Source organism: Pieris napi, chromosome 1, assembly GCF_905475465.1.
Source record: "Pieris napi chromosome 1, ilPieNapi1.2, whole genome shotgun sequence".
NCBI lineage: Eukaryota > Metazoa > Arthropoda > Insecta > Lepidoptera > Pieridae > Pieris > Pieris napi.
Window position 1 is genome coordinate 6,907,331 of NC_062234.1, and position 19,032 is coordinate 6,926,362.

At 33.6% G+C, this 19,032-nt stretch overlaps 1 protein-coding gene across 1 annotated transcript; it reads right to left on the bottom strand.

Moving 5' to 3' along the window:
* Positions 1-15,333: 15,333 nt before the first annotated feature.
* Positions 15,334-16,962, bottom strand: LOC125053428 (keratin-associated protein 19-2-like). Its single transcript, XM_047654816.1, has 4 exons — positions 16,832-16,962; positions 16,465-16,598; positions 15,901-16,198; positions 15,334-15,500 (listed from the first exon to the last, which is right to left on the bottom strand). Exons 2-4 carry the CDS (start codon positions 16,589-16,591, stop codon positions 15,452-15,454), a joined length of 474 nt encoding a protein of 157 aa, XP_047510772.1. The 5' UTR covers positions 16,592-16,598; positions 16,832-16,962; the 3' UTR covers positions 15,334-15,451.
* Positions 16,963-19,032: the final 2,070 nt, after the last annotated feature.

The following is a 19,032-nucleotide window of genomic DNA, read 5'->3' on the forward strand; positions in this document are numbered from 1 at the left end:
ATAACTACCTTTGAATTGAATGAAAAAAGCTTCACAAATTTATATTGCGACACAATTTTTAAATAGAAAAATATGCTCACTTGATTGTATTAATTATGTGAAAAGTTTTCGCGAAAAATATATTTAAATCGATAATCCTTGTAGATTATCGATTTAAATATATTTTTCAAATAGTATTGTCTTTCTATTCTATTAATAGTATTGTATTTCAAATAGTATTGTATTGTTTGTTTTTTTATTGTCTCCGTGACCACGCACGCTGTAAAGCACGCGAAACGTCGGTTATATTTAAAATTATGTAAAATAATTGTAAGTTTATAATAGGTACATAAATTCAATCCGGTAAAAAAGTGTTTTTCTATATATTTTTCATTCCAACCCTTTTGTCAGACACAGAAAACTGTTCACCTTCTTGCTTATTAGAAAAAACAAATTATGACGAAATAGATACAAAGATCTAAAAGATTGTGGCATCACTGGTTTTTTACTTCAATCGTTTACTGAAATTCATATAACTATGCAATTAGTATGCAGTAGTATTATCCTAGTATAGCTATAGTAGTACCAAACGTATAAATCTCAACCCTGAAACATAGGTGTAAAACGCGGTATGTTAAAAAAAAACATCGCACATTCTAGCGTAAAATTTTAGCCAGGATAATTAAAATCCGTAACGTAGCGATAAGGTTATTTTTTTGTGTGTAAAATTCAATTCAATATTTTTCAACGCATTAAACCCATTTTTATTTTTAACAGTAGTATTAATATTATAAAAACATTACGAAATTAACTTCGTGGGCAAGTATATCTTAGACCCAACAATTATTCATATATAAGTTTCTGACATCTAATTAGTTACAGGAATTCATACAATATATATTGTATATACAATACGGCACAAAGACATCGCCGAGTTACGGAATATACATCAGGCGCGTGGCTGCATACAATATTGCTTACTTTCAAGGTGGCTAATTGTATTACGTAGAGTATATCACATATTCATTAGTGCACTTTAATTAGATACCTGCATTCGCGTCGCATCGCACTCGCCGCCTCTGTATTCTACAACAGATAATAAACGCAAATATGTTAAAGTCAAAGTGAAGCAGCTTTAGTTTGTGTTTTCATTTCCGTTTCTTTTATGTGTTACTCTTTGATATAATTTGTAAGCTAAATCTACTGAGAAAATAAATATTAAATGGTCCTTGCTCATTAGTTTAGTCTCACAATCATATTAAATCTGTGAACAAAGGAAATGTTTGTACTGTTCAATGCAATTTTAAGAAAAACTATTATAATTTTCTTGTTTCGATTATTCGATTTCACGACGTTTTTATTATTGAAATTTATTTAATAACGAAGTTAATACCTACATGTTTTTAAGTAATACAACAAAGGTACAAGTTAGGGTTATGGATGCTGTTTAGAATAACTTCAGAACAGAAAATCATAAATCCAAGAGAATTGAAAGAATATAGGGTCGACTATTTTATTTGCATAGAGACAGGTCGAACGTTTTCATTCATTGCTGTAATAAAATCCTATGTTAACATATTAATAATGGAGGCTTACAAGTTCGTCTCTAAACGTTTAGGAGATAATAGATATGAACAAAGTATTTATTACATCTAAAGCGATAAGATCTGTACAGAATTATATCAAATGATGCAATAAATGAAAGTTTCGAATGGATTTCACGCCCTCTCCTATCTAGTGGGCCATAACGACCATATAAGGCCGATTGCTTTCTTAAACTTATCCCATTTGTACTCCAGCTAGACAGAATTGGAACTTCTTTATGCCAAAGTTACAACACTATTTCCATTTCTATTAAGTCAAAACTAATAAATTGTTCTGTCTTATCGACACCGATCACAAAACTAAAAGTGATAAATGGTACCGAACTGTCTTTGGCTGTCAGTAACTTATAGCCGAAATAGTTTTTATTAAATCAAACTATCGTGACGTTTACTTTATTTCCAAAGTGACAAGGGTCGTTTAAATTCCATTGTACGGTAACCGATCGGCGTATCGACTGGCATATTACTTAAAACAACGCGTGAAGTGGTTCGCCCCGTGTAAAGTTCATATTAACATAGTAAGGAACCCATTTCCATTATCATCCCCAATTTCGTGCTCGGGAGGCACTTAAGTACTTAATGGATCTCGGCTCCCCGTAATTTACCGGGATGTTGGATTGAATAAAATCGTAAATCTTAACACCAGTAGACCAAAGATGCTATTATTAAGAATGATTTGTAATTATTCGTCTTTTAATGTTGGGAAGCTCTTTAATTACCTAATATACCATTACTCGGGGCAGATGGAAGATTGAGTAAACGCTTACGTGAATCATCTTATATTTAATTACGTATATATAAAAGGAGACAGTAATAAACTAAATTCAACGCGCTAGAAATAAACTGGATCAATATCGTGGCACGATGCTACTTTATTATGCTAGTAATTTAGGTTATACTTGAAATATCCGCCGGAGTAGGTCACACCACATCAATAAGTCAGAACCGAGGAAAGAGTTAAATTATTAATCGATGAATTTCGAATAAAGGCTTTATGTAATGAATTCTCAGAATCCGTTCATACGAACCATTCATAATTACAATATTCACGAACAAAAAAAGATTAAACAATTATTAACACGCACAAAAATTTACATAATTAACAAACAAAGATATAGCTAAATATAACAAAATAAATATATATTGCATAGTGATAATTTGACCACACTCAGTACGCTCGCTGTGGACACTCTGGTAAGTCTTGTAACCACAGCACTGATTTTCACCGCTTCACCGGACATCACGCTGACGAACGACGAGTGGGAACGCATCAAAGCCTACACAGAGCTACAGAGAGATCAGTTCTTTCGTCTTAGGGCACACTAAGCAGGAGTGGATGTCGCAATCCACTTGACAGCAGATAAACGACCGTACGGAACTCCACCTGAAAATTCTAAAAACCGGTAGACCGGTGGGTTGATGGTAATGCTGACCACGCTCAACTTGCACCAACCGGCGACATGAGAGAACTGTATAAAGTGACTAAAATCTTGGCAGGGATGAGAAGACAGTGTAAGAAGCCAAAGTCAAAAGACGGTCAGCTTATCGTAAAAAAATCAAAAGTTGCCCTTCTGAAGTTACGATAAAACTACGACGCTTGCGTGAGCACTTTGAGGAAACCTTTCGTCCCGCATCAATGTTGATTCACCACGTGGTAAAGTAGCGAGAGCAGTCCTGACTCTTAAGACTGGTAAAGCTAAATAATAAGTGCAGAAATGTTAAAAGCGGACTACGCAACCACCGTCGTCACGCTGACCTTTGATTGACAAAATCTGGATCAGAGAGAAGCTTCCGATTTCCTGAGTATTATTTAGTTAAGCTGCGGTATTAAACAAAAACGAGATTTTCTCACGCAACAAAGAATCACCACATAAGTCAGTTCGCCCTCGAACGCGATAATGTTATGACTACATTTCTGTGCCCTTTGGGAAATTCAAACTGTACTACAACAGCCAATAAAACATTGTTCATGGGTTTGTATGTAAATCCCATAACGACACTTGATCTCAACTCTCCCGAGGCTTGTAGTTACAGATTGGTTTCATGGATTTGGGATTATAATAATAGGCATCCGAAGTAATTGGTTATTCAAATGCCCCAATATATTTGCATACATTTTTAACTGAATGATTTACGTGTACGCGACGCTTTTACAAGATTAAACTCATAAAGCTCTAACGCCTGATGGATTGGTATTCGAGCCGCATATCTTTATAGGATAGAAAACACAAATTGTAATAAGGTAGCCTGCTTGTTGATATCTCATTATAATTTGATATGTCCACACGCTATCACATTTCTTTAATATAACTACCGGATACTCTTGTTCTAACCTTACATATACCTTACTGCCTTGCGAGTCTGTAACTCACTTTTCGAACTCGCACAGCGGTTTTCGCAGCGGCGGTCTCGCTCAAATTAGTCGTGAAGCAGTCATTTTACGATTTCGGATTCTGATAAACAACAAACTACAAGCTCCCTCCTTATCAGACTTCCAAATCGTAAAATGACTGCTTCACGACTGATTTGAGCGCGACCGCCGCTGCGAAAACCGCTGTGCGACTTCGAAAAGTGAGTTACAGAATCGCAAGGCAGTAAAGTATTTTTTCTCAATTACGCTAAATTTTCTTAATGTTATCCTCCAAAAATTATATAATTAAATAAAAAATTAACTTCCAGTTTGATTTTCCGGAGGTCGAAATTACGTCGAAAAGCATATTTAATAATTAAATTTTTGTACCAGCGACTGTGTTACATTGAACCCACCTTAATTTTTCATTAACTAGCTTTTATTTTATAAATGTTTCCCCAAATGCTTTCCGTTGAGATATATTTTGTGGGTGATTAGTTTCTGTTTTATTTTCTTCATTAGTCATACTTTTTTACTTTAGGCTTTCCGCTTGCTCAGTTCTTGTATCATTTGTCTTAAAGCCTTTGCCAGTTCAGCTTATTGAACACATTTTGGAGTCTTCTTTGACTTCAATCTCTGAGCCTAAAGGCCGATAGTCTAAAAATGATTAAATAATTACAGATAGGTAGTCACGTCAGCACTCTGTAAAAAAAACTATCGACTAGCTTTTGGTGTATTCTAAAATTGTTAGGTAGTAAACGCACAGGTTGAGATTCTCTGAAGAAATCACTTATTAATCTATCAAAGTAAAACGATCACGGAAAAGGACAAACAAGACTTCGCTACCCAAAAGAGCAAAGTTCGACAAAACATCATTAATTATTGAACAAAAATTTGAAAATACAATTAATAGACATTAAAGTTTAAAACAAAAAGGTCGTAAAAACGCTTCAGTCAAGCAATTTGCTAATCGTATTTCAGTTCGTGCTTGAAGGTTCGTCTGAGACCCGCACAAATTACACAACAAACTTTAAGTCAAAATCCAATAGCCCGGCTTAATGTTAATTGAATTTCAGATTTACGTCTAACGGAGCTAACGCTGCTTGGATTTCGGCGTGGCGTGGACATATTATTTCAATTAATTATTTCATTAAGAACTTCACTTACTCTACTTTAATCTCAAATGCTAAATATTGAAATTTGAGTAAACCTTCCAATTCGATATTTCAATCTTGTTTTAATGTTTCGGATTTAACAAAATCGCGCTGACGTTTTAAAAATATACTATGTTATTAATCAATTTAAAAAAGAATTACAACACTATAAAATAATAATAAATGTTAAGGCAAGGTTATTTTTACAAGTCTTTATAATCCAAATCCAAAAGGAAATGTGATTGAAAAATATGTTCGAAATCTAATGAAATCTGGAGCTATCGCGTCATGTAATCGGATTACATGAGTGCAGTCTGTAGACCAACAACACGCTCTGATGTCACCTTTATATAGAACATCAGGTGTCACAAACATATTGGCTCTTTGGGTTCAATCACCTATATATTCTATAAACCTATATTGTCTAAGTAGTAAGATGTTGACTAGATTAATATCCTAAAATATTTTTATTTTATTATTAATATACTACACAACTAAGCTAATTTTATTTTAAGATTTGGTTTTACTTTCTTTTGTTCGTTTAATAAGTAAGATATGCGAAATAAATCAAAAACCGTATTCATTTCCTGCACGGGTGAATTTCAAGATATTCGTTAAAGAAAATATGTGTTACCCCCTAATACATAAATGCACAGTAACTTCAAATAACCTTGAAAATAAATGAATTTGAGCTGCTTCACTTGTCTTGCCTGGATATTTATTATAAAATTCAGATACAGTACTTACTCGTATTTCTTTTCCTTCATTGGTTGTTACATATTCTATTTCAAGGCGGTGTATCTTGTAATTACAAAAAGTTAATTCGAATATTTCAAGGTTTCACAAGTTTTCCTAAAAAATAATTTATAATTGTTATTCTTGTTAAAATAATGAGCAAAGCTTTACCGCTTCTTTAAAGCAAGTGTAAGATGTCTAAGACTTTACAATACTTCAAGTTTTTATTATAAAAGGTAGTTTGAGCGCATAAGCATTGCTGACGGCAACTTGATAGCGTAGTGTTTTCTTTCTTTTGTGCCTTTGCTCTTTACAGACCGCAAACTTTATAGCGAATATCGATTGAGCAAATTTCCATTGCATATTAACGTCTTTTGTGCCATGAAACGCTCAACCGGAAACTTACAGCCACATGAAGCGAATGAAAATAAATATGCCATAATCATTTAAAATTAATCTATACTTTTTCGAATTGAATATCTACCTATTCATTTATTGATATAATTTTTTTTTCTTAACGGAAAAGTAATTATATAGATAGGAATCTATATGTAACAGTCAATTGTCAATGCATTGTGTAATTTTGAAACACAATATGCGTTGTTTCCAAAACATATTCGTTTTAGTATAATATTTAACTATATTGCGAACATGTCGCTAATTTCGATTGTAGACTCTACACGACAGCAGGTTGTAATTAGACATTCCACTGTTCACACGATTAGCAGTCCCGCTGTCCTATTATGGAATTAGATCACTATGTGTTTACGCTTACTTATGTAACTATTAACTTTAATAGCTTACTAAATATCAAAATATTTTGTCAGTATATTCACGAAAACGATCAACTCGGAGCCTCAGAGATTTATGAGCTTACTTTGTTTTCAGATCCAAACTGCATCAACATTTTTTAAATTTTCTTTCCAAATGTACATTTCACATGTTTGTAAGAACGATTTGATATTTAATACATAATTCTATCATTACTATCGATTTCGATTGAAACTGGTTATAATGCCAGATGAAGAAATAGTATTTTAACAATAAAATTCATTTCTGTTACTTTCTAAAAATAGTAAGTTTTCTTTGAGGAAACGTTAACTATTTTTAGGGAAAATCCACCAAGTTTTTTATATAAAATAAATCCATAATACAACTATAAATATTATCTTAGTGTTGAAATTATTATTAAAGAACTGGACGGGCAAGCATTCCTTGCGCCGATTAAATAATTCGCTTTATTCCAGATATCATAATAGTTCCTTATCTTTAATCATCAGTTATAAGCCTTCGTATCGTGGATTTGGGCTAAAGGGCCTAAGGGCCAAAATATTCAATTGGCGTATCGTAGTTTGGCGTGAGGCCAGGCGCCGCTGCATATTGATGTGCCAACTTTTCTGCCCGTTCAGCTCATTGATACGAACTTCACCGACCGCCTGCCAAACTGTATCCTTATGCACTGGTCATATGAATTTAATAGGACATCATACAGCTTGCATCTTTAACCTCCTTGTAGATTTCACATTTTATATTCTTAATATGATTTTATTTATGTATTGCACAATGTTATTTTTATATATTAATATCTTATATATAAAATTCTCGTGTCACAATGTTAGTTACAATACTCCTCCGAAACGGCTTGACCGATTTTTATCAAATTTTGTATGCATATTCATATCTATTTTTCATACTCCTAAGTGATAAGGGTTGTCCACCCCTAACATTTAATTTTTATTTTTTGGACGAATTTTTTTATAATGTGCCATTAAAAAATACATACAACCCTTAATTTTCACCCCTCTATTTTTATTTGTTAATTAAAATCTTATGATGATAGAGAAAAAGGTAGGCTAAGTAAAATCACATTAAGGAGAAACGAAGTTCGCGGGGGCAATGGTATTGTATAAATTTGTATGTATGATACAATTTATAATAGGTCTCATGGATGAGTTATACAAAAATATATGTCAAAAATATTTTTAACATAACGCTATTAACTTTGAAGTAAGGCTTAGGTTGTTTTAGTGGTGGGTATTCGATAAAATCTCGCGAGCGCTGGAGAAACTAAAACTTTTCTCAATATTTGAAGAATATCCGTGGGTTTTAATACTTCGGTTTTCCCGATCCGGTCGCGGGCAAAGTTTGATATACATTATCTCGTTACAAAGGAGAGGAAACTGAACTTTTACGTTCACCTCGTTTAGTCGGCCCTCGCTTATCGCGCCCCTGAGGCCTACCTCTTTCTTACGTCAGGCTAAATTCATACATTCACTTCTTTCCCTTCTTACATAAAATATACCTATATTGTTCCAAACTATTCTGGAAATTGAGATAATAAGAATAAATTGCTATTTTATGGCTTAAAATAATACTGAAAAAACGGTTTTCCTATCTTACCGTAACACTTACCATAAAACCTACAGAGGCGTTTCGACATCCATTTTCAGCTTAATATTTTCGCTTTATATGGGAGTGGTGTTAATCTACTACTTTATTGGCACTGAATATTATTATATTTACACCGAAATATTAAGGTTTAGTTGCTCCAACAAGCTTTTGAAATCCATTTCAATCTTATATCACTTTCCATGCAACTTTAATCACATTCAATATTGTCTTTATCAATTAAAGGACGAACACTGTCGAGGATATCATAAAATAGAGTCATTATTATTTGCTGTGTACCCGGAAATATACTAATAAAGTTAGTCTAATCGTTTATTACTCAGCAGAATTTGGATGTGGCTTTTTTGGCTTTATTTTATGGCTTAAAGCTCCTCTAAGTCTAAGGGAATTCCCACTATTTAAGGAAAATGGTTTTTTTTCTTTGTATCAATCATGGCAATCTGCTTTCCAGCAATAAGCCACTTGTTTGTTTGATTTTACTCAGTTCATGTTTTCTTCAAGAGCCATACTTGTATGAAACTTTTCACACGACTCTCTTGATGTCAAGAGGTAAATCTTTTATATAGGCTCGGTACGTCCCTTCTTTTTAGCCGCTTATGCTGAAGACCGTCTTCTCCGCTCAGAGCGTGTGCCAGTTTAATTACATGGGCGGTCAGCTTCTCCTGGTATATCAGGCAAAGGCAAAGGAAAATGGTAATGGTGAAACGTGAAGACGACCCTGGCTGATGGCTCTAGACGTGGAGCATGCTCGCGCTATTCTATTCTCTTAATAACCTCAATGACACTTAATAAAGCAATAAATATAACGAACAAAGCTTAACTAAACGCGAATTGTTTGTTTTGTAAGCAATCAATTACGTACACTGCTCCAGTTTCGATGGAGTGAAAACGCGACGTTCTTTTGTACGGATGCTGTTGATCCATTGTTGTATGATAAAATATCTCCTTACTAATGCATCTGAATGATTGATTGCGCTCAATAACGGCCTAGTGGCCGACCACAAATATTTCATATTTTAGAATAAATAAAAGAAATCGGAGAAAACTCTGTTAAACATCCCAGACATAATAAATGCTTTCTTGTATTATCGTTTCCAGATTTTTTATTAGTTCTAACAATTTAATACTGGCAAACACAGTTATAGGTTTTACTAGTATTGTAGGTACATTAAATAAGAAACGAACGTATTCCATTTTTTACCTTTTCTATTAATATAAAATGTACTGGGGCTATAAATTAAATTGTATTGGATATTAAAGATAAATATGATGATTTACGTACACGGCATACGAGTATAAAGAGTAGTTTCATTTGATTTGTAGTTATGACAAGAATTCTCGTCAAATACAATAGATTTTACCTTTATTTTGTGTGTGGTCTCGTTGGACATAACAAGAACTAACCCAAACGACATTAAATTTTAAACAATCAGTGGCTCTACAAGCTTTTTAGGTCTGGGCCTGTTTCTTTATCTGTTTCGTGATCATTTGTCAATCTAATGGGCAAGTAGGTGATCAGCCGTAGGCAAGGCAAGCCGGTTTCCTCACGATATTTTCCTTCACATAGCAAGAAAGTCCATTGGTGCACAGCCGGACATTGAACTTACGACCTCAGGGATGAGAATCGCACACTGAAGCCATTAGGCCAACACTGCTTAACATCATATAGTTAAATTAAAGCGAATACGATAATACTAAATTGGTGAAATATTTATTTTAATGTCTAAATCCGATAATGTGGTTTGTCTTAATCACAAATTACTTAAGGAACGGTAAATTTGCACAAGGTCGTTTTGGGGGAGCGCGTAAACAAAGATCCTCATTGGTTTTATTTGAAAAGTTTTTATGGGTGCTATTGAGGAGTTTGAAGCCACTTTTGATTGTATTGTACCACAAAATCATGACACGACAGCCAACTTATCATGTTTATTATTTGTTACATGCTAATATTTTTACTTTTGGATTACTTCTTAAACAACACCCTAGGCTTAGTGGTTAGAGCTGGCAGAACTTTTTTTTATAGTAAAGCTGGGGAAAACGGGCAGAAGGCTCATCTGATGTTAAGTGATACCCGCCGCCCATGGACTCACAATGATAGAAGGCTCGCAAGTGCGTTGCCGGACATTTAGGAATTGGTACTCTAAATTGGACTAGATTTAGTCGACCCCAGTCCGACCCAGTAGCGTAGCAGAGTTTCGACTACAGACACAAGTTCGTTCCTGTACTGATCGATAACTATCCAAGAATTAGACGGCCATTGATTAAAGAGTATCCCCTGTGCCGGAAATTATATTTCGGCATCGAAGTATATTGTCGGCCCTGCCTTTCCTAGGTCACCCAAAGTCAATTTGGAGGCAAAGAGGCAACCTAAATGGTTGGCTTTCTCCGTCGCAGTATGAGCCGTATGTGGAGGGACTGACAGAAATTCCCTTCTTAGACAGCTTTGGCAGGAGACTAAATGGTTCGAGTCTCCGAAGTTATCAGGACCAATTTCTCGCCAAATCTGGCAATGTGCTCTTTGCCTTAGCAATCTCCCGTTTGATGGACGTGGAGCATTGCTCTTTTGCCCAGGCTTTAAAGTAATCTCGCTTGCAAGAGAGTATAACCTATGGCTGGGACTTTCCACTTCAGAGAATGGAATGAACAGTTCCATGCCCTGCAGGACCACCTTGACAACAGATCACCCAACGAAAATCAAATAGGCTACCAAGCGTAGGGCGCAGGGAGGGGCGTGACCAATAATAATTGTTTCAAACTCACCTTACAAATTATAGATCTGTCACATGGGGGCTTTGCAGGGATTTAAGACATACTTTTATTAATATCGTTAAAAAATACCACTTTAAATAAGTATTAACAAATATTAAAAGGTTTGTATAATAAATATATATACAATCGCTACATGTTTTTAAGACATAAAGAGTTTTAGCGTAGCTGTATTATTATTGAATATTTTCAAATTTATTATGATTTAGAAATATTTCGTGCATATATAAAGAAATCCGAGGAAGGTTTTCGTAACAAAACTTTTACTTTCAAAATTTTTTTCTAAAATAACTTATCCTTATCATAAAGCTTTGTGTGTGTAACACAAGGCAAAATAACAAAGGAAATTGTCGAAAATAAATGTTAAAATTTAGTATCTTTATCAAATGTGGTTATAAAGACTCTACCTACTTTTTGATAATGGAACTGTACCCTGAACGCGCCATGTTTTTATGTAAACTCCATAATCCGTTGATTCAAAGCGGACGGGTGAACCTTTTACTTAATATTTGCTTTATAAAACAAAGCATTTACACTCGCTTTACAACCTAAATGTAAAGAATTTAAAGGGGTAGCGTAAGCACAAGTAGTTTTGGATAAGAACAGCATGGTAATACAAAGCTGACATAATTACAAATTCGATCTTACGCACTATATAATGAGCAATTCATTTGCGTGTGATTATGTCACTATCGCCACGTATAGTAATTTATCATTCACCAGAATCCGCTATAATATAAAACTAAGTATTTAAATATATTATAAATTAGACAATTTTGTGTTTAAATTAAATAAGTACAAGGATATCCTCGGTAACCCGGAACTCTTGTGGTCTTATCGTGGTGCTGGAAGAAACATGAATAATGTGTCAATTCCATAAGATTTTGTACTGTAAACGTTATTTCTTTCAGTCTGTCCTACTTATAAGAAAGTGTATCTAAGAAATGGGATTGTTTTATAATCAAATGGCTCGCTCCCCAACAACCAATTTGGAAGCAACAACGCTGGGAGGTATCGCGGGAAATTCGATTTGAAAATTCTAATTGCGAGAGTTCGTTCCACGACCACATAGTAATATTTCATTCGGCGTTTCGCCAATTTCGGATTTTAGTTTTTCACTCCATTTCACTATTAAATAACAAATCGTGTAAGCTTTCAACTTTGTTGCTCTATTTTCTGTCCATTTTTACCTGATTACTTTAACACGTTGGTTTTATATAATTAATAAATAAAATCCATGCATTAATTAAATTGTGGTTTAATTAATTTGAGGTTAGATAAAATCCCAATTGTATTTAACAATTAGTAGTTTAAAAAAAGAAGTTGTTTATTCTTACGTATTAAATAAAATTATTATTCAACAAAGCTCTTTACACAGAATGGAAAATCTCATCTAGGTGCATACTAAAGTGGTTTATATACGAGTGTACCTAATTGCTATTTCGTGTTTCATTTGTTTCAAGAGCTCATACTCGGCATTACGCATACTGAATATCAGTATGATGTTAGCATATATCGAAACATATTGTACGATTTATAGATAACTAATTCAGCCCTGCGTTTCTGTAACTCACTTTTCGAACTCACACAGCGGTTTTCGCATCGGCGGTCGCTCTCAAATCAGTCGTGAAGCAGTCATTTTATGTTTTGGCATTCTGAAAAGGTGGGAGCTTGTAGTTTATTGTTTATTAGAATACCAAATCATAAAATGACTGCTTCACGACTGATTTGAGAGCGACCGCCGATGCAAAAACCGCTGTGTGAGTTCGAAAAGTGAGTTACAGAATCGCAGGGCAGGTCTTGTAAACTAATGACTGAAAGTAAAGCCCTACCATAAAAGTACAGGCAATTTTTACCTCTAAAATAAAAATTATTTTTATTAAATTACCATTTTTAGTAAACTCTATACTTTTATAGTAACAAACAAGACTTAGACATATATTTTAATTCTTTTATTGTAGAATGTTATAGGGACATCTGGTCGTCAGTATGCAACTGAAGTTTTTCATAACCAGGCGAGGTGAAGCTCTGGCATCGAAGCGAACTGTAATTAAGTAAAGAGAATGAAATGGAAATAGCTTTTTTATTTTGGCTGACACCGTTTATTAAAACCATGGCACTAAAGGTTTAATTTCGTTAGCGATAAATTTTCTTTTACGCCTCATTTGTAGTCAACAAACAGATAAGAATATAAAATAAGGTAAATCCAAGTTTAAGCTACAATCACAAGGTAAATTAATATGAATGAACTCTATCTAATACTAAGTTATCAATAAAGTTGGAGCTCATGAAGTGCTTCTGTCTGAAACAGCTCTTAATCTATTTGATCAATATTGCCAGATAACGTTCAGTCATTATTGAGCTGTAATAAATCTTTGTCATTGTTGCTCACGTTTCATTTGGTACCTCTGAGTTAGCGCCTACTCATTTCGCGTAGTTTCACGTCAAAACACTCCAATAGACTTTTTAAGCTTCCAAAACAATAAGGCATTGTAAGACCTTTTGCATTCACTTTATTATGAACTAGCGGCCCGTCCTGGCTTCGCACGGGTGGACATTTATTTTTTAAACATTTTTTGTATATGAATATGTTTTTTTATATTGTGGAACGTTTTTTTGTTCTATCATCAATAGTTTTCGCAGCGCATGCGATATTTAATAGGCATTTTTTACACCTTGGGTATAAATATATTGTAGTTTAAGTAGGGATCCTTATTATTTTCTTACAATTAAGGCTATTGCCTATATTAATCAGTGATAATGTAGTATTCAAATGGTGAAAAAAAAATCTATCCAGCCGTGCGATTCTGTTAAGCAATTTCACATTTTCAGAATGCCAAATCGTAAAATGACTGCTTCACGACTAATTTGGGCGCGACCGCCGCTGCGAAAACCGCTGTGAGAGTTCAAAAAGTGAGTAACAGAATCGCAAGGCTGTACTTTTTGAGCCATTTCGTTACAAATATACTTACATATAAATATTTCCTCTTTATAATATTAGTATTGATTGACGAATTCGTATACTTCTGATATTTTTAAATTTTTAAATATACAAAGCAATATATCTTATTGATAAAAGTTGTTTTATGATCATTAAGAAGACAAATGTCGAAATATTGATGACACAAAGTGTTCCACGAACAAAAGATCAAAAGACTTTTTAGAAAATAAACTTGGTTTATTTTAATACGCTTCATATCTTTTATAGTTATTTTGTACATCTTTAATTATTGATTAGCAAGAATGGAATGAAGCATAGTCATATATCTCTTGTCTGAGCGAGATTAAAGGGGCGATGCCGATGTCATCCATCTCTGTAAAACGCCGTTTCGACGCTAGGGCCGCACTATTCACGCCTATAATGCCGTGTCCATATACACAAAAAAGCGAACACATTTTTATATTTGTGTCACAGTCAGGTGACTGTCACTGCTTTATTATACAACGTGGACTAAATATGTTTCTGCCACGTCACCATGGTACCAGACATGGCACTATCTTCCGGCTTTTTATTAGGCCGTCCGAATTAAAGTCCCCCACAACCCCACAAAATAAATCCTTAATAACTTTTATTAAAGAATAATTAAATATATAATTAACCACAGACAATAGTACTGTAACACCGATCAGTAATGTCTTCTAAATAAAATAACTCGTTTTTATTTCCTAGTTGTATGTCCACTCGTACCACAGCTTCGGGAGATCTGATTACAGCTTCTGATTGTATGTGAGGGCCAAACCAAATGGTCAACTCTTACACATGTCCGGTACGGGTAAGTTTCTCTAGTGGTTCTACTGCCGTAGAAAAGACACTGTTTAGGTGAGAGGGTAATTGTGAGTCAATCGTATCGTTCTCTTAGATAGACCCCTGCTCTAAGAGAAATATGAGTGGGCTAAAACTTTTTATACACCTTCGAAATGCTGTGTTTCAAACAAATTTACACAGCTATGTCATTATAAATAAATATGTGACTACCATCCTGATAATGAATTTGACATTACCAGAATACAAAAACCTAACCTAAGAGCAACCAGGCCATAAGCGGCTCAATACAAAAGAAATTTGTATTCTACAATACGCTAAAGATTCATTATAAGTCTCAAAAATGTTCATGAATTTCATGCAGTTATATCTCAAATTTCTGCAATGTTTTGTATGCGCCCTAAGTGTTATAAACGTTCTGAAACGCCCTGATGCACGGCTGGCGATGTTTTCAAAAATAACTACAGAATTCAGTACGAATTTTCGACAAAAAGTATGAAATTCAAGTATATCATTCTTCTGTCACAACATAAATGTGGTTATGCAGTGCGTGTCCGATTATAAAAAAATCCATTTAAACAATCGCATGTTTTATTTTCTCACGTTATAAATAACATTTGTACGATTCAGTCAAATACACTACACACTTGCTGCCATCAAAAATATTTCAATACAACTAAAAGTCTTTGTTTTAACACCACGGGTCTGACACTATGTAAGAGGTTGTTGGATAGTATGATCTGAAACAAATATATATTATAAAACAACTGTAAAATATCTATGCATATTTAGCAAATAGAATGTACAAAAACACCTATATATAATTTACTCTTGTTTACCTTATCTAAAAACTTGTAAAACCAGATAAGTTTGATATTTCAAATTATACTTTAAGAGTGTTTTTATAGTTCAAAATAAAAACTTTTATTAAATAAGGTAAAGCTTATTTTAAAAAGAAGATGCTATAAATGTACAACTTTATCATAAGCGGTATTCTTATTTATTAATTTATCATAATAATAGTATTTTAAATAAAAAAGGTTAATTCATTTTTTTATATTTTGTAACGATTTCGAAATTTATTTCGGTATATATTAATTAACTTTAGTCTAACTATATAGAAACATAAATTATATGTACCTGTAACCTCCGTCATAAACGTGTCCGTAGCTTGGAGCATATCCTCCGTATCCATATCCGCCTCCGTATCCATGACCATACCCTCCATAACCGCTGTAGCCTCCGTAACCACTGTACCCTCCATGGCCCCCATAACCACTGTAGCCTCCATATCCTCCGTAGCCTCCGTAACTCCTGCCACGGAGAGCGGATGCAGCGATGGCTCCTCCCACCAAACCAGCCTTAGCTCCAATCACACCAGCTCCCAGGCCTACAGCACCGGCTGCCAAACCTGCTCCAAGAAGACCAGCTCCGGCTCCTATAAGTTCCATATAACATTAGATATATATCCTTCTTTGATACTATAGTATTTTAAGTTAAATTAGTTAATAATTATAACACCAAAGTTTGTGAAACAAATAATATATTGCGAAGAAGGTGACGATTTTCAGTTTTTCAACTATATCTGCTCTTTAAATGTAAGTTAATTGAGCCACAAACAAATTAAAGGAGTAACAGTGATAGTTAACATAAAATCATACGTTTTGCGTATGAACGTTTCTTATATCAGAGAGAGAGGCTTACCCAATAAGGCGACATGTCTTTTCGGCCTTTGGACAGGCCGTAGAGCAGTCATCAGGGGTCCATTTTCAACAGCTAGGGAAACTGCGCACGCCCCCAGCACAAAGAAAGCCACTAAGTACAATCTCATTTTTATTCTGAAAATATATTAATATTACGATTTAATTTTACACCATAAACGTGTCAAAATTTTTTTATAATATTTTTTATTTCAAGACAATAGATAAAAAAAATTGGATATAGAAATTTAATTATCTAAATAAGTATGCAATATTTAAGAACACATTACACAGTTCCGTAAAAAAATAAGATATGAATACATCTTCTTTCTAATTAAATAATTTTATTTTAAATATATCCACAACCGCACCTTAATTTTTGTTACTATAGTTAACAAGCGACCACTTAAAAGTATACTGTCCGCCACGATCCTGGCACTGTCTTTTATAGGACGAACGGACACATGGCAAGAAAATATGTCAATGATCCATACTAAATTCGCCACACCTTAAATACCTATAACCTTCGACTGTGCCTAGTCTTATTGTAGGGTTTTGTTTAGTGATTAATATTAAATGTAGGGTTTTGTTTAATGATTAATATTTTTGTAAGATTTTTTATAATAATAGTATTTGCAATGAATTTTAAGTTTATATTTCAGTGATATCTAAGACAGGACAAACTTTTAAATTATATTTTTAGTGTCCAGTTAATTGTAAACTAAAAGTTGTACATAATTCGCATAATTCATATAAACTTATTTTATTATTTTTTATTTTTAAATATATTTATTCACAAAAAAGTTACACCTTAAATCAAACCATGCCCCGCAAAACTGCTTACGTAGTTTGACTGCAGGTGACTCGCCTTAAATAAACATAACTTCTAAATCACTAAATTACTAACACTGCTACTACAACTAATACTAACACACTTAATTTACTTATAGGTTACAGCATATTTAACAAATGGTTTTTTAATAAACCTCTAAATTTATCCCATGAAGTCTCACGTCTTATGTCCTCGGGTAAACTATTGAGCAAGTATGGAATCCGCTTCTTCAACGTTCTATCTCCATAATAATTTTGCACCATGGGTATTTCAAATTTACCTTTGCACATTGACCTTGTGTCAGTTATATGATGCACCAAACTAGTAAAACGATCCTGCTTACCATGGTTATTTACAAGTACAAGGAATCTATGTTTCAGGCTAGCCGGTAAAATTTTACATATTTTGAATAGTTTATAATAATCTCCTTTACATTGATTCCTTGTCTTTTTATTTACTAGTAATTTTAAAAATCTTATTTGTAATGATTCTACTTTATCAATGTATGTTTTAAATGTTAACCCATAGCAGTCAAGAGATACATAAGTCTTATACATAAGTTTAGAAAAAATGCCTACGAGAATGTAACCATGATTAGCTTATTAACACTGTTATGTTAATTCATGGTGACTCGATAAATATTTCCAATGTAACATCTTAAATCCAGCCTCTTATAGCCAGTTGTGTTAATTTATCCAACTCTATAACTTTGAAACTGATTCTGTTTCAATTAATAAGATATTCCCCACATAGTAATAATCATAAAAAGGGATGAATAGAAAACTAAAATAAATTTATAAAGTTTAGTTCCTGTTACCTTTAATGCTGGCAGCATTACGATACTTATTCGTTGAGCGAGGAAAGCATTAGCTTTGGGAGTTGTAGGAAAGACTTTTATATTTTTGCCTTTTATTATTTTCCTGCTTGCGACCTAATCATGTAATAGATATGAATAATTAAGGGTAACGATGAAGTACATAAGTGTAGTTCGTTATAGAAATAATTAATTTTCTCTTATAAAAATCGGTGCCCCGAAGAGGTACAGCGATGTTTTATTAATTATTCAATTTATTGGGGCTTTATATACGTATATAATAAGTATTAATATTTTGTAATAGGTGTGCAAATTCCTGGAGATATATCTCACATTTATCAAAATTTTAAGTTAGACCTATTGAATTGAAATATGAAATAATCATAAAATGACCTGAAAATACAACATAAAATACATCTACCTAACCTTAAAGAGTATCGTCATCAAGATACCTGACGATTGTTTTTTTAATTTTGAATATAAGAATTTATGGCAAGTCTAAAAATATCCGACCCAAGAGGATCTCCTTATTGTTTTGAGTAGCACTGTAGAACATAGTTATATATTTCAATGCTGCTTATTGAAGGCAACTTTCAACAACACATCACTTAATCCATAACTCACTCCTTAGTTATAAAGTGTCTATGGAGGCCTGACAACCGCCTTTAGTGCCAAAGCCAAGTAGTGTTGGTTCAATTTTGATATTTTTTTACTATAAGTTTAATGCAATTTTGTAGGTTAATCTGCAAAAAGTGCATCACCATCTTTTTTTGTGTATACCACCAAGTTTCTCCCGTATTAAATAGGGGTAATATCTGGATTTACTTCCCTGTAAATTATTTTAATCACAAGATTTTTTTGTTCTTCCAAAAGACGAGGACCTGTTTCTCCAACACTGTGTGATGTTAAATCTTTTAGATGTTGGG

Excerpts from the sequence above, each read along its gene's own strand:
- LOC125053428 (XM_047654816.1), bottom strand. The coding sequence starts at position 16,591 with ATGAGATTGTACTTAGTGGCTTTCTTTGTGCTGGGGGCGTGCGCAGTT. Across the intron at positions 16,199-16,464 it reads AAGACATGTCGCCTTATTGG|GAGCCGGAGCTGGTCTTCTT; the intron begins GTAAGCCTCTCT and ends TGGAACTTATAG. Across the intron at positions 15,501-15,900 it reads GTTTATGACGGAGGTTACAG|ATCATACTATCCAACAACCT; the intron begins GTACATATAATT and ends TATTTGTTTCAG.